Below are 13753 nucleotides of genomic sequence, written 5' to 3'. Positions count from 1 at the left end.
GCCAACTATCCTGTGAAGTAGGCGTCACTGTCCCCAGTTTACAGCAGAGAAAACTGAAGTGCTAAGAGTCCAGTTCCAGCAGGCTGCTCTGGGCTTACCCTGTGGACAGCCTGGAGGGTGGCCCTCTTCCAGAGGAGGATCTGGGGGCAGAGGGATGGAATCAAACAGTGGGAGGGAAATCTGGCCAGAAGTAGTCGAGGAGACTACCCCCCTACCCGCCATGCCATCATCCAGGCCCTGCTGCTTCCACCTCCCAGAAGACAGCCAGGTGTGGCCCAGGATCCCAGGAGGTGCAGGGGGAGGGCGGCGTCTGTGCTCCCAGGGCGCTGGCCCGGCCCAGAGGGGACAGGAAGCCAGGACACCGGGGATTGTCTCTAGCAGCCGCAGCCCTGCCTCAGCCCGGGAGGAAGTTCTGCCGGGCGCTCTCCGCTGGTGCCTCCCTCGCTGTATTGTTGAACAGGAAACCGGGCTGCGCGGGAGCTGGGCGGTGGAGGAGGGAGCGCCGGACGCCGAAACCACGCGCGCCTGCCGGGACAAGTGGAGGCGAAGCCAGTGAGCGGACACCCCGAGGTGCCGAGGCTGGGCCGGGCGGGGGGTGCTGAGCCGAGGGCGGGAGGGGGGGTACCGTGCCGCAGGTGGCGGGTCCTCTCACCCGGGAGCGCCGCGCGCCTGCTCCCCTTCACCCGGCGCTGGGGCGGGAGCTGCGCGGACCCGGGAGCAGGGCCGCGCGGGTCGGATCCCCCGCGAGCAGCGGAGATGCGAAGGGCTGCCCTCCCTCCGGGGACAGGAGGGGCCCATGTCCAGGCCCCCGGCTCCGACCCAGGCGTTCACGCCGCTGTGGCTCGCGTCGCCCGGGGCAGTGGTTCCAAAGCACCTCCTGGAGACGAGTCAGCCCCCGAGTTCCTGGAATCCTCCCCGCTCCCCTTATCCCTCCGCCCCTCTTCGCTCCCCCCGAGATGGGGAAGGAGCCGAGTCCCGGGTCCCCTCCCCACCCAGCCCGAGACCCTGCGCTCGAGTGGGCATCCCTGCTGTGGGAACTCCGCTCCGAGTTTTTCCAGGCCCCGCCAAGCTGCGCCCGGGAAGGGCCTGGGGCGGGCGGAGGTGGGTCCGAAGCGAGTAGTGCCTGCACTCCGGCTGGAAAGGGCCGGTAGTCGGTGATTCGGGGTGCAAATGGCTTCGCTTGGTGTGGGAACGCCCGGACGACACAACGAACCGGGGTCGAGCAGTCCCAGGGCAGCGCGCCCGCGGGACGCAGAGGCTGGAGGACAACAAATCCCGCGGCGGGGGAGAGGGGGGCGGAGGTGAGGGACCGCAGGGGTGGGACCCTACCCACCTTGGGCTCTGCTCGCCGCCCGGCAGCACCCCTTCAGTCGCAGCCCTTCCAGCTCCCGCCCCCTCTTGCCCTGGGCCCCACTGCCACCCAACGTCCCCACCGGCCCAGACACACTCGTTCAAGCTCCTCCTCGCCCCTCCCGGATACAGCCGCGATGGGGATTGGGGGCAGCCCTCCTGAGCATCCCTCTCCCTCTTTGCTCCCCTTGCCAGCTCCTGCGCCCCGAGGTCTCCCCGGCCTAGCCCTTGCAAGCCCCGCCCAAGGAGATGGCCGGGGCCTAACCTGCATCCATCCGCTGGCTCCGCCCGTCCAGCCCATGGGCCCGCAGAGACCTGCCCTGCCAACGTGAGTGAGCGGCGGGGGTGCGGGCGAAGGTGACGAGAAGGGGGTCCGTCGGCTTAGCTCCGGGCAGCTCACTGACTACACCTCCAGGGCCCAGTGTGCACCCCTTTCCCCGTCGAGGAAAGCTTAAGAAAGTAGTGAAGGAGCGCTGTGAGCCCCCAGCCAGACCCTCTTCCCTGGGTTCCTCAGCCTCAGCAAGCAACCGAACCCCCAGCTGCTGCTCCCGGGACACCTTTACTGGGCAGGAGATGGGGTCGGTGCAAAGGCTTGGAGGGACCAGCCCCTTAGGGAAGGAGCCTCCGATTCATCTCTTTGGTGGGGAGACACAGACGGACTTAGAGTTAGCCTCCGACCCCCAACCCCGCCACACCAAGAGCCAGGCTAAGCTGGCATGCCGAGGGGTGGGTTGGGACGATCACTCCCGGAGAGCGTGGGGGAGGACACCGCATGGGTAGTCACTCACAAAGTGCATTCTCTAGGGGCCGCTCCCGGGGGGGGGCGACGCGGAGATCACAGGGCAGGTGGGCAGGCCGCGAGGGCAGAGCCTCAGTCGGGAGGTGGAGGTGGGAGCGGGAGAACCGGGGGCGGCGCGGGCCGGTCTGGGCGGGCCAGGCTCCGGGTTCACGTCCGAGGCAAAGCCGCCGGGGAAGGAAAGAGAAACCGAGAGAACCGGTTCCCCGGCCTTGGCAGTCCCGGTCCCTTATGCCAAGGCCCTTGGACTAGGGAAGCAGGGACACTCCCGGGGTAGAGCGGCGCCGGGGAGGCACCTAGAGCCCCGCGCCTCAACTCTGACCCGGCGGGCCCGGGGCGCAGAAGCCTGGAGACGGGAAGAGGCCCTGGGGGCCCGGATTTCCTGAGGGCTGGTGGCGTCGGGGCGGGGCGGGGCAGGGGGCGGAGGGAATGGGCTGTTTTTCTCACGTCACAGACCGGGAAACTGAGGCCCAGTCAACTTTTTAGGCAAATGTGGTGTCGACTTATCTCTCGCATCGCTTTGAGGCAAGGCTTCCTTGGCTGTAAAGTTGGACTAATATTACCCACAATCTCCCCACCAAGGGACTGAATCGAGGCTCAAATCATAACCAATGCCGCAGAATTAAAGTGTTGTCATAATTCCATTAGCGAGGGTAAGATTGGGAACCTTAGAGATTATTTTATCCAAGTCCCCCGTTTTTGAGATAGGAAAACTGAGGCCCTAACGCACACGAGGAATGCAGCCCCGGGACTCGAACTCAATCAAGTCTTTTGTCCCCCTCGTGCGGCGCCCCTCCCGGCTCGGTGGCCCTGACCTCCGCGCCCCTCCTCCTTGTCGCCCACAGGGAAACGCCACGGCCGCGATGGCGGCGGACGTCGAGGGGGACGTGTACGTGCTGGTGGAGCATCCCTTCGAGTACACGGGCAAGGACGGGCGCCGCGTTGCCATCCAGCCCAACGAGCGCTACCGGCTGCTGCGCCGCAGCACGGAGCACTGGTGGCACGTCCGGCGCGAGCCCGGCGGCCGCCCCTTCTACCTGCCCGCGCAGTACGTGCGCGAGCTGCCGGCGCTCGGGGACCCCGCCGCCGCCTCGCCGCCGCCCGCGCTCCGCCCGGGCCCCGCAGCCCCCGAGCCGCTGGCCTACGACTACCGCTTCGTGAGCGCGCTGCCGCCCGCGGGCCCCGACGGCACGCCCGCCAAGCCCCGCGGCCGCGTGAGCTCCCTGTGCGGCCCCGCGCGGCGCGGCGCGGCGACCCAGCCCAGCAGCCTGGCACCCGGCCTGCCCGCCTGCCTGTACACGCGGCCCGCGGCGCCCGTGCGGCCCGCGCAGTCCCTGGACGACCTGGCGCGCGCCGCCGTCGCGCCCCCTGCCGGCCTCCTCGGGAGCGCGGGCAGCTTCAAGGCCTGCAGCGTGGCGGGCTCCTGGGTGTGCCCGCGACCCCTGGCGCGCAGCGACTCCGAGAACGTCTACGAGGCCATCCAGGACGTGCGCGGCCCGCCGCGGGAGGAGCGCCCGCAGCAGGTACGGGGAGCCGGGGAGCGGGGAGGCGGGCGGGGGGGGGCGCGAGGAGACCGCCCCCCCTCGGCTTAGCGTCTGGCTCGACGCCGAGCAGCAGTGTCCGCCGGCTGTGGACGAGCCCCCTCACGCCGCGCCTCACTTTTCCTCACCCGCGAATCCAGAGGGGCGCAGGCTCCAATCGCTTTTCTGCAATTCCGGAAGGCCGAAGCTCCCTGGAGCCCGAATGTTTTCCCTAACTCAGTTGGTGGCAAAATTTGACTTGAGCCCGTGTGAAGCCGTTGGTGGTCTTTATTTATGACATTTAGTTCTCCTGCAGAAATGCAGATGAACTTGATTACGGTGCGCTGCCCCCAAGCCTTGGGGACAGGTGTGTGCGCCCCATTACCTACCAGCGGCACCATTCCGAAAGGCTTGGGGACATGGAGTGGTGGACCTGCAGGCAGCCCTGGGAGCCCTTGTCGTAGAAGCTTGGGGGTCAAATGAGATAATGGATGTGAAAGTCAAGGGTCTGCTTCCCTCTTTGGCTTCTCCCAACATTTCAGTTCCCCCTTTATAAAAAAAAAAAAAATTTTTTTTTATTTGTTTGTTTCAGGAAGAGGTCCAGTTACAGTGAGGATGTTTTTTTCGTTTCAGAATCCAGTTGTGTTAATTTGGGAAATTGAAAATAGAGCACGTTTTAAAAAACACTTGTACGTCCTCAGAATCCTTCGCATGGCCCTGACATCTTGAATTTTAGGAACTTGGGGCGGGGGCAGCCGTGGAGGGAGGATGCACAGACCCCCTTTTGACATCTGCCACCAGATGGGTAATTAGGGGCAATTCACTTCCTCTCTCGGGGTCTCAATTTGTCCTTTGGCCCAAAGAGGGGTGGAAAGGGTGGAGAGATGAGCCCCCAAACCTTGTGAGTCTCTGATTTCTTTCTTTGTACTTGATGTAAACATTGATGCCTGGCACATGCCAGGACTGAGTCTGGGATGCCCAGCGGAAGGAGACACCGTCCCAGTCTGTGACCTCCTGGGTCTTCCCATCACCCGGTCTGGTTACAGTGCAAAGAGCTCAGGATTTGAAGCTGGAGAGACTCGAATTTGGCCCTGCTGGGTCACCTGCCAGCTGCTGAGGCGTCACTTAATTCCCCCAGCCCCAGTGTCCTCCTGTATAAAGGAGTAGCGTTGTGAGCCTTCAACGAGGTGAGGCATGGAAGCGCTTGGCACGTAGTAGGCGCTCCACCAAGGCTGGCTGGGGTCCCATTTGGTATCCTCGTCGGCGCCACCTTCGTTTTGGTTTCTGCAAGGAGCAACCCGCCCCCTTGTGGCCATAGCGGGGAACAGCATCCCGCGGGTGAGGACTGGGACCCGGACTCCGCCCAGAGGGAACGGGGGCGGGGCAGTGGGGGGATCTTGGGCCCGGCGTCCCTGAAGGCCAGTTGGCCAGCTTCTCTGGGACAGATGGCTGGATGCCAGCGCTCCTCACCCCGGCGTCCGTCCGTTTCCCAGGCAGGCTCTCGGAGGCACATTCCGGGGCCTCTCCAGATTCTCGGTCCCGCTTGTCCCTCCTTCTTTCGGAGCAGTTACAGCTTTGTGATGCGGGTGGGGGACACAGGGGATGGCGGGGGTGGTGCTTGCGCCCGGAGGGACTGGGGCGTCTGCCACGGAGACCTGGGTATTGGTAGAGAGGCTCAGCCTCGTCTTGCTTCTGGCCCTAATTCACAGTGGGACCTCAACAAGAGGCTTAGGATCTCTGGTCCTGTCTCCTCCGTGTCATGGGTATAATCTCGCACTCCCTGTGACCCCGCTTTATTCCAGTGTCAGCTGTGGGTCTCCGCGACACCCAATCCCCTACACACTCCAGGGGTAGGGAGTTGGTTCTCTCCTGGGAGGGAAACCCCGTTCTGCTCTTAGTTGTTCAAGGCCGCATTTAGAGAAGGAATCTCCTGAAAGGTGAGCCTACCTGTTTTCTTCTTAGAGGCAGGAGAGGTTGCTCACTCACTCATCGACTAAGCACCCACCTGCCAAGCACCTGGTGAAGCACAGCCCCCCCAGCCCTAGAGAGCTGCCATCTGGGTCAGGAGCCTGGCAAGAGGGGACAGATGCCTCAGGCCAGGCACAGGCCATCTGGGGTAGAACAACACCCAGCGTGCTGTGGCGCCTAGGCATGGGTGTGGGTGTGGGATGTGGCACCCTCGGGGCCTTGCAGCCCCGCCCCCACCCTGCATTGCGGGGGCGCTGTGTGGACAGGGTGGTGCCTGGCCAAGCAGGGCCTCATGGGCTCTCGCCAGGGATGTGGACTTCATTCTGCAGCTGCTGGAAGACTCTCAGCACAGCAAGGAGTGGGGTTCAGAAAAGACCCCTGTGGCTGGGATTTTGAGAAGGGCAGAGGACCTTCGTGGTCTCCCGGGCATGCAGTGAGGACAGGAGATTTGGGAAGCTGATGCCAAGGCATCTGGGGGCTAATGGAGGGTGGGAGAGAAGTCGGGATGAGACCCAGTCTCCCAGTTGCACACCTGGCAGACGGTGGTCTGTTTATTCGGCGGTGACAGGTCCAGGCAGCAGCCGGAGACCGGGCCTACTGCCCAGGAGATGGCCCTCAGCACGTGGTGGTAGAGATGGGGGTGTGGAGAGCATGTGGAGAGGAAGAAATAGTCAGGGAACAAGGAGGAAAAGCAGGAGAATACTGGTCCGGACACCAAGAAGTGGCCAGAAGAAAGGAGAAGTTAGATAAAGGCCATTAGACATTTATCGGAAATGGTGACCCCAAGGTCAGCAGCCACCTTATCAGGAGCTGGTCAAGGGGTTACTGAAGGCAGAAGGCAGAGGTCAGAGGGATGAAGGTGAGGACACAGGCCGCGTGTAGACAACCCAGAAGCTTGGCAGGGAAGGGAGAGACACTGTGTGGCCAGAGGCAGGTGGAGGTCGAGAGGGGAGGCTCCCCAAAGCTAAGTGAATGGTCAGGGGCCAGGAGAGCGGGAGGCTGAGGATGGTGAGGAGGTGGTTGGTGAGACAGGATTCGGGGAGAGAGGCTGAGGGGGCGCCAGGGCTGAGCAGGAGGGACCCGCTTCCTCTGAGGCAAGGGGCAAGGATGTGTGGTTGGAGGGTCAGGGTCGTCGAGGAGGGTGGACCAATGGCCAAGGGGAGAGGGTGGTATGGGGGTGGGACCGTCGGCAGAGGCAGGCCCCCCCCCCCAGAAGAGAGGAGCCTCCACACTGTGTGGCATTTTACAGCCTTGTCATTCACCCTCCACTCAACTAGCATATAATGAGCACCGGGTGTGTCCTGGTCAGAGTGCTGGACCCTGGGGACACAAAGCGTGTTACACATGACTTGATCCTGTCCCAAAGGGGCTAATGGTCCTGTGGGCTCTCACCCAAAGGCTCAGAAGGCAGGCATGCCCCCCCCCCTTTGCCAGAGTGCAGAGGCGCAGAGGGGTTTAGCGGCTGGCTGAAGGTCACCCAGGCAGGAGGTGGCTGAGTGCAAGTCACTTCCATGCCTCCTGACCCCCAACCCCACGCCGGTCAGCAGGTTCAGTCTCAGCCGGGTGGCCTGCAGGCTTGGCCGTTCCGCTCAGCAGGGGCAGTACAAGCCGGAGGCAAACAAGTATTCCCTTTCTTTCTTTCTTTTTTTTTTTTTTTAAGATTTTATTTATTTGACAGAGAGACACACAGCTAGAGAGGGAACACAAGCAGGGGGAGAGGGAGAGGGAGAAGCAGGCTTCCTGCGGGGCTCAATTCCAGGACCCTGGGATCATGACCTGAGCCGAAGGCAGCTGCTTAACGACTGAGCCCCCAGGCGCCCCAAGTATTCCCTTTCTAAGTGTCCCGTATGTGCCCAGCCCTGGGCACGGGCCACAGGGAAGGACGCAGGAATTCCAAACCCTCATCTTCCCTCCTGCCACTGAGGGCCTGGGAGGAGGATAAGCTGTCCCAGGAGAGGGCAGCGGCTCACCTTCGGAGGAGGGAGAGAGGGAGGTGGGGTTTGTGAGCTGGAGCACTCTGCCCCCAACCCCTCTAAGGAGGGGCTCCCCGGGAGCCTGGAAGCCCGGTGAGGAGGGGCCTCCGAGACTCCTCCCCTGGGGCTGCAGCGGGGTGGGGGAGGGGGGCCTGCTGACTCGGGGATTTCAGGGTGCGGTCACCAGCCCCGCCCCAGGGCCTCGGAGGTGGAAAGGCCCAGGCCGGCTGTCTGGCCTGGAGCCCGCCCCTGCTGCCCAGGCATTGGCCACAGGGAGGAGAGAGGTACAGCCTCGGGCCCCTGCAGCTTCCTAGGCAGCCGGCCCAGGAGGCGCCTCACCTGAGTGGCCGGCCTGGACTAGAAGGAGCCCCAGGGCCCTGGTTCCCTGTCCTCTCCTGAGAACTGTGAGTGACCCCTCAACCTCGAATGGGGCATAGGGGGGCTCTCTCCCCTCCTTCCCTCCGTCTGCTCTTTTCCTGTACCCAGGCTGAAACCCACCTCCTCTCTGGATCCCAGGCCTGGCACCCACTCCTTGGGACAGACTCCAAGAGCCACCCCAGGCAGCTGTGATTGGGACAAAAGAACTGGCCTTGGACAGACCCACCTGGATCCCGCTTCGGGACCAGCCAGGGGGCCCTCTGGAAAGGGGGGGTTAGTAACAGCAGGGGAACTGAGGCCGAGGGGAGGGTCCAGTGAGTCCCCTTGTCTGTATGCTCTCCTCCCAGCAACAGTCTTTCTCCCCCTCAGCCCCTACCCAGGGAGGTCAGCTGTCCTGCGGTGGCCCAGCAGGTTTCTTCACACCTGGCCTGACCTTTCCTTCCCCGTGACTCACCTGCAGCCCAGGCTGACCCTGGAGCCCCACTGCCCAGCCTGTGGCCTGACCCATGAAACAGCAGATTCTTGGGTAGCCCCCTCCCAACCTCAGCCCACATTCCCGGCCACCAGTGGTCCTCCCCACCCACCGCTCCCCAGGCAGAAAGGAGCAACCCCCCCCCCCGGGGCACGGCAGCCCCCATGGCTCGGTGGGGTCCCCTGAGCCTGGGCCTTATTATTCACCTCTCAGTCTCTGGTTCCCCAGAACCCCCGGGGCCTCCTGAGACCAGTCCACTTGCCTCCCCACTTCCTTCCTGAGCCCCAGCAGCCTGCTTCTCTCTTGATCTGTTTTCTCTGCCTTTCCTGGAACTGTGTCCAGTAGTGGGGAGGACCAGGCACTTGGCAATGAATGCCAACCCCGATGACTAGTCAGTGCCCGGCCCTCGGCATGGGAAAGCCCATCATCATGACTGGGGTCAGCTGATCAGAACGTGGTCAGGGTCCCAGACCAGAGCGTCAGGGGACAGTTGATGTTGGTTGGCACTGAGGGAAAGGGGGCTGCCAGGGTCCGAGGGACATAGGGGTCCTTGCTGAAGTTCAGGAGGCTCTCTTGCCAAACTGAGGAAGGACTGTGGTGTTGAGGGGACTTCCAGAGCAGCTGCTGAGGTACAGCAAGGCCTGCAGGACCCTTCTGCAGCCCAGGCTCTGGGCTCCTATGGGTGCCGCCCTGCATCCTCTCCTTCCCTTGGGCGGAGGTCCAGCGTGAGGCATCAGGTGAGCAGGGCCAGGCCCCTGTCAAGGCTTCCATGTCTGTGCCAGGGGCGGGTCAACTTGGCCAGGGAGAGGAAGCCAGAGGAACCAAGAAAGGTGCCAGCAGGGGGCCCGCCTCCAGATCCCCCCAGCCACCTTCCCGCCCCATCTACGCAACTGGAGCGTTCCTGGAATCATCTGAATTTGTAAATTACTCTTCCCCCTATAAAAATAGTTTCACGCCATTGCAAATATTTGGCTAATGGAGGGAAATCTCAATCTAATGACTATTAGCATTTTGGTTTTTCTCCATCCATCTTGCTTCGCTCTGTGTGGGAGAGTTTTACAGATGGGGGGGGGGTGCGTCCCGGGACGCTGACAACGGCACTGTGATTTTTCACTTAACAGAGTCATTGATTCAGTACAGGGCAGGGGCCGGACTGGGCACCGGGAGGCAATGAAACACAAGGCGTGGTCCCTGCCCTCAGACAGTTGACTCTCCGGGAGGAGAGCTAGGCAGGCAAACCCACAGTTCCGACCTGCTGTGGCGGGGGGGCCGCGCGCTGGGGGGGGTCCTCCCCAGAATCCTGCTGGCCAGAGAGAAACCTAGCATTGCCTCCCCGCCAAAGAACGGGGATAGCAGGTGAATCCATTCAGCCTCACATCCATTCAGCCTCCTCCGTGAACCCCTCTGGACCTGGTGCTTTGTCAGGGGCAGAATTTTTTTTCTCATCAACGGTAATTTGGTCTTTTCAAGTTTTCCATTCATTCTTGTTCGTTTTGGCCATTTTGGTTTTTTACTAGGAAAGCATTCATTTTTCCTAGATTTGCAAAATCTCCACTTCTAAATTTATATATGGATTTCTTTGTGACCGAGGAAACGATTTTTCTAAGTTTTTCCTAGCCATGGAAAACTGTGTATTTTCTATTTAAAGGACGTCAGGTCCTGTACAGACCAAGCCAAGCTGATCGATTCTATGATTGAAACCTGGGTTTCCTTTGTAGACCTCTTTTTGGTTTTGTTTTTTCCTCCAGGTCCGATGAGGTTTATTAAATCTCCCACTCAAATTTTCTCAATAAAGTTCTTCTTGTACTTTTAGTAGGTTTCGCTTTTGGTGTTTAGCTAGAACGCTGCTGGGAGCGCACCGATTTTGGCAGACTGCGCCTTCGTATCATTACCTGGTGTCCCTCTTTATCCCGCGGGGTGCTTTCAACCCAAAACTCCACCTTGCCGTTATGAACCTGGCCACTCTTTCTATTTTATTCGATTTTATTTTTTGCATTCGCCGATATCTCTCAGCATCCTTTAAGTTTCAACATTATCACGTTTTTAAGTGTCTTTCTTATATCTATCTATCTATATCATACCGCTGAATTTTGAAACCCAAGACGACTCGTCTTCTGATGGGATAATGCACTCTTCTCCGATTTTGTTTAATGACGGGTACAGCGTACTTGATTTTGTTCCTAATGGTTTACTTTACACTTATTGGTTTTCCTGTGGTTTGCCTTCCCCTCCTATCAGGGTGCTACTGATTCTCTTCTTTGCCTGTCACTCTGTTGTCCTGCGACACTTTGCATTTCATTCATGGCTTCTGCTTGTCCCTGGGGTTCCTAGTCCAACTTGCCCTGGGATGTGCAGAGATGGGGATTCTTTTTCTTAGCCCCCCCCCCCCGAACTCACAGAACCCCATCAGTCTCTAGATAGCCTTGGGTCGTTTTTTTTTCAGCTTAGAGAAATCTGTGTGTTGCATGATTATTGTGTCTTTGACTTTTTCTTTCATTTACACGTTGGCTCTCTTGACAGGCTTCTCCAGTTTTGTAGCTTTGCCCCCTTTATTTCTTATCTCTGTGTGCGTTTGTTCTGAGAGATTTCTCTTGCTTTATCTTCCAGGCCACAAATCTGAGTCTGGAGAGTGACTATCCATCCTCACCTTCAATGAGTAGTGCAATGATATATTTTAAGTTCTAAAGTAGGCTTTTTTTTTCTTCTGTGCTTTACTTGAATCTCCTTAAGAATTCTTTTTTGTTGTTCTTCGAGTTGTCACTGTGTTTTCCAGCCCCTCTATCTGGCTAATATCAAGATTTTTTTTTTAATGAGATAATGTGGGGCACCTGGGTGGCTCAGTCAGTTGGGTGTTTGCCTTCAGCTCAGGTCATGATCTCAGGGTCCTGGGATCGAGCCCCGCATCAGGCTCCCTGCTCAGCGGGAAGCCTGCTGCTCCCCCCTGCTTGTGCGTGCACGTGCGCGCTCTCTCGCTCTCTGACAAATAAATAAAGGAAATCTATAAAAAAAAAATTAGATAATGTACTTTCATGGTTTTTAAAAATCAAAGCAACATTAAGAAGTATATAGTAAAATTCCCACACACACCCCTGCTTCTGTGCCCTGTTCTCCATCAGGAGAACATCAGAAAGTCACCACTTTCATTCATTCTTTCTCTATTCTTCCAGAGTTTCTTTGTGTTTTTTTTTTAAGATTTTATTTATTTATTTATTTATTTGACAGAGAGAGAGAGACAGCGAGAGAGGGAACACAAGCAGGGGGGGTGGGAGAGGGAGAACAGCCTTGTATGAAAACACACTTGATTACTTGATTTTCTGTCTCTCTTACATAAAGGTAGGATGCAGTACACATAATCCTATATCTTGCTTATTTTTTGCCTTTTTGATTTAACCATGTATCTTGGAGATTGTGCATGGAGAGTATCAGTCTCCTTCCTTATCACTACATGGGTTTTCATTGTAGGGACGTATCATAAATTCTTCAAGCAGTCTGCTGTTGATGTGCCCTTGGACTGTTTCCCAACCTCTGCTATTGCAGACAACGCTATAATAAATAATCTTTCACGCATATGCAGGTAAATCAAGGATAGATCCCAGAAGTAAGATCGCTGGGTGGAAGGGTAAACAATAGGTATTTGTTAGATTTTGCCAAATTGCTGTCCCTGTCCGTGGGGCTCACACCGATTTACATTCCCACCAACACAGATGTGAGTGTGTGACTCCCCACAGCCTTGCCAACCAAGTGTCGGCAAGATGTTTTCTGCCGGGGGGCGCCTGGGTGACTCAGTCGTTAAGCGTCTGCCTTCGGCTCAGGTCGTGATCCCAGGGTCCTGGGATCGAGCCCCGCATCGGGCTCCCTGCTCTGCCAGGAGCCTGCTTCTCCCTCTCCCACTCCACCTGCTTGTGTTCCCTCTCTAGCTGTCTCTCTCTCTCTCTGTCAAATAAATAAAATAAAATCTTTAAAAAAAAAAAAAAAGATGTTTTCTGCCGATCCAATAGTAAAATACATGCTCTTAAGAGAGCTTGAATTTGTATTTCTCTTTTCGGTGAAAGTGAGCATCTTTTCATAGATTCAAGGACTGTTTGTTTTCCTTTTTTGTGTCAACGGTCTATTTATAGCCTGTGTTCATTTTTCTATTGAGTTATTGGTCTTTTACTTACCGGTTATTAGAAGGTTTTGCCATTCAAGGGAAAATAGCCTTCTGTCTCCTGCGTGAGTTGTAATCTCCCCAAGTTTGTCTTCTGACTTCGCTAATGTCATGTTTTGGCCACACAAATCACTTTGGATACATTTATATGGTCAAGTGTAGAAATCACTTATTTTATGGCTTTTAGATTTTGAGTCTCTGTTACCAAGGTCTTTTTTAAATCTAAAATTTTGCTCCTCATGTTTTCCTCTTTGAGTATTTTTCTGGGTTTCACTTTTTACATCTAAATCTTTGATCCTTTAGGGGGTATATCTGAGTGGACAGAGTAAGATGGAGACGCACCTTTAATTATTTTTTCTGGATGGCCATCCAGCTGTCCTGTCACCTTTTACTGACAAGCTCCTGTTCTCCCCCTGACTTGTGAGTGGTCTGTAGTGTGTCCAGACCCTGCTGTGTTAAGGTCTGACTGCCCCCCGCCTGGTGGTTCTGTTTGCTCCAACTCTCTCCAACCACTGGCTTGGCAGAGGAGCGAGGTGTATGTGTCTTTGCTCGCTGGGGCCGGGACTGAGCTGTTGGAGTACCCCCACTTGATGGGGCCCTGGAGCAGAGGAATGGTGGTCTCTGCCAGTGGGTCTGTGGGGCTTGCCGGGCAGACCCCTGCGAAGACACCCTCAGGAATTCTCCCTGCTCCCTGCCTTAGGGGCAGACAGTGCTAAGCCCACCTGTTTGGCTCCCCGTCAGCTCCTCGGGGTCACCCTGCCTTCCCCCTAGGGTCCTATGGTGGGCCTGGTCTGCCCTGGGATCCCCCTGGGTTCCAGCTTCTGTCTCAGGCAGTCCGCCCGGGCCATCCAGCCCTGCCCACCGGCTGGCACAGCCCCTTCATAGAGGGTAGCAGTGGGGAGAAAAGAAGAAGCAGGACATGTTTAAGCTGCTGTATTTCCAGAATTCCTATTGCCAGAGCCGCATCATAAAGGGAGAGAAATTACTGCTAGGGGTAGGGGAGAGAGCAGGAAGGGCCAGTCTTTCTGGATAAGAAACAATGAACACCTCATAGAGTAGTAACACAGAGAATGCAGAATAGTAAGAAAGTTTAAGGGAGGTTTTTTTCCCTCTTTATTATGAAGGTTTTCAAACATACAAAGAAGCAAA

General features: G+C 57.7%; 1 protein-coding gene across 1 annotated transcript in view; it reads left to right on the top strand.

Annotated features, from left to right (window-relative positions):
* Positions 1-480: 480 nt before the first annotated feature.
* Positions 481-13753, top strand: part of ARHGAP27 (Rho GTPase activating protein 27) — a 29372-nt gene continuing 16099 nt past the window's right edge. Inside the window, 3 exon segments of the mRNA XM_032396657.1 lie at positions 481-552; positions 1546-1678; positions 2992-3669. Of these exon segments, the coding sequence (XP_032252548.1) occupies positions 3010-3669 (660 nt within the window). The 5' untranslated portion in view covers positions 481-552; positions 1546-1678; positions 2992-3009.

The sequence above is a fragment of the Phoca vitulina genome, unplaced genomic scaffold, assembly GCF_004348235.1.
Source record: "Phoca vitulina isolate PV1807 unplaced genomic scaffold, GSC_HSeal_1.0 scaffold92, whole genome shotgun sequence".
Lineage (NCBI taxonomy): Eukaryota > Metazoa > Chordata > Mammalia > Carnivora > Phocidae > Phoca > Phoca vitulina.
Note: the sequence above shows the minus strand (reverse complement) of the source record. Positions and strands in the feature narration are given on the sequence as shown.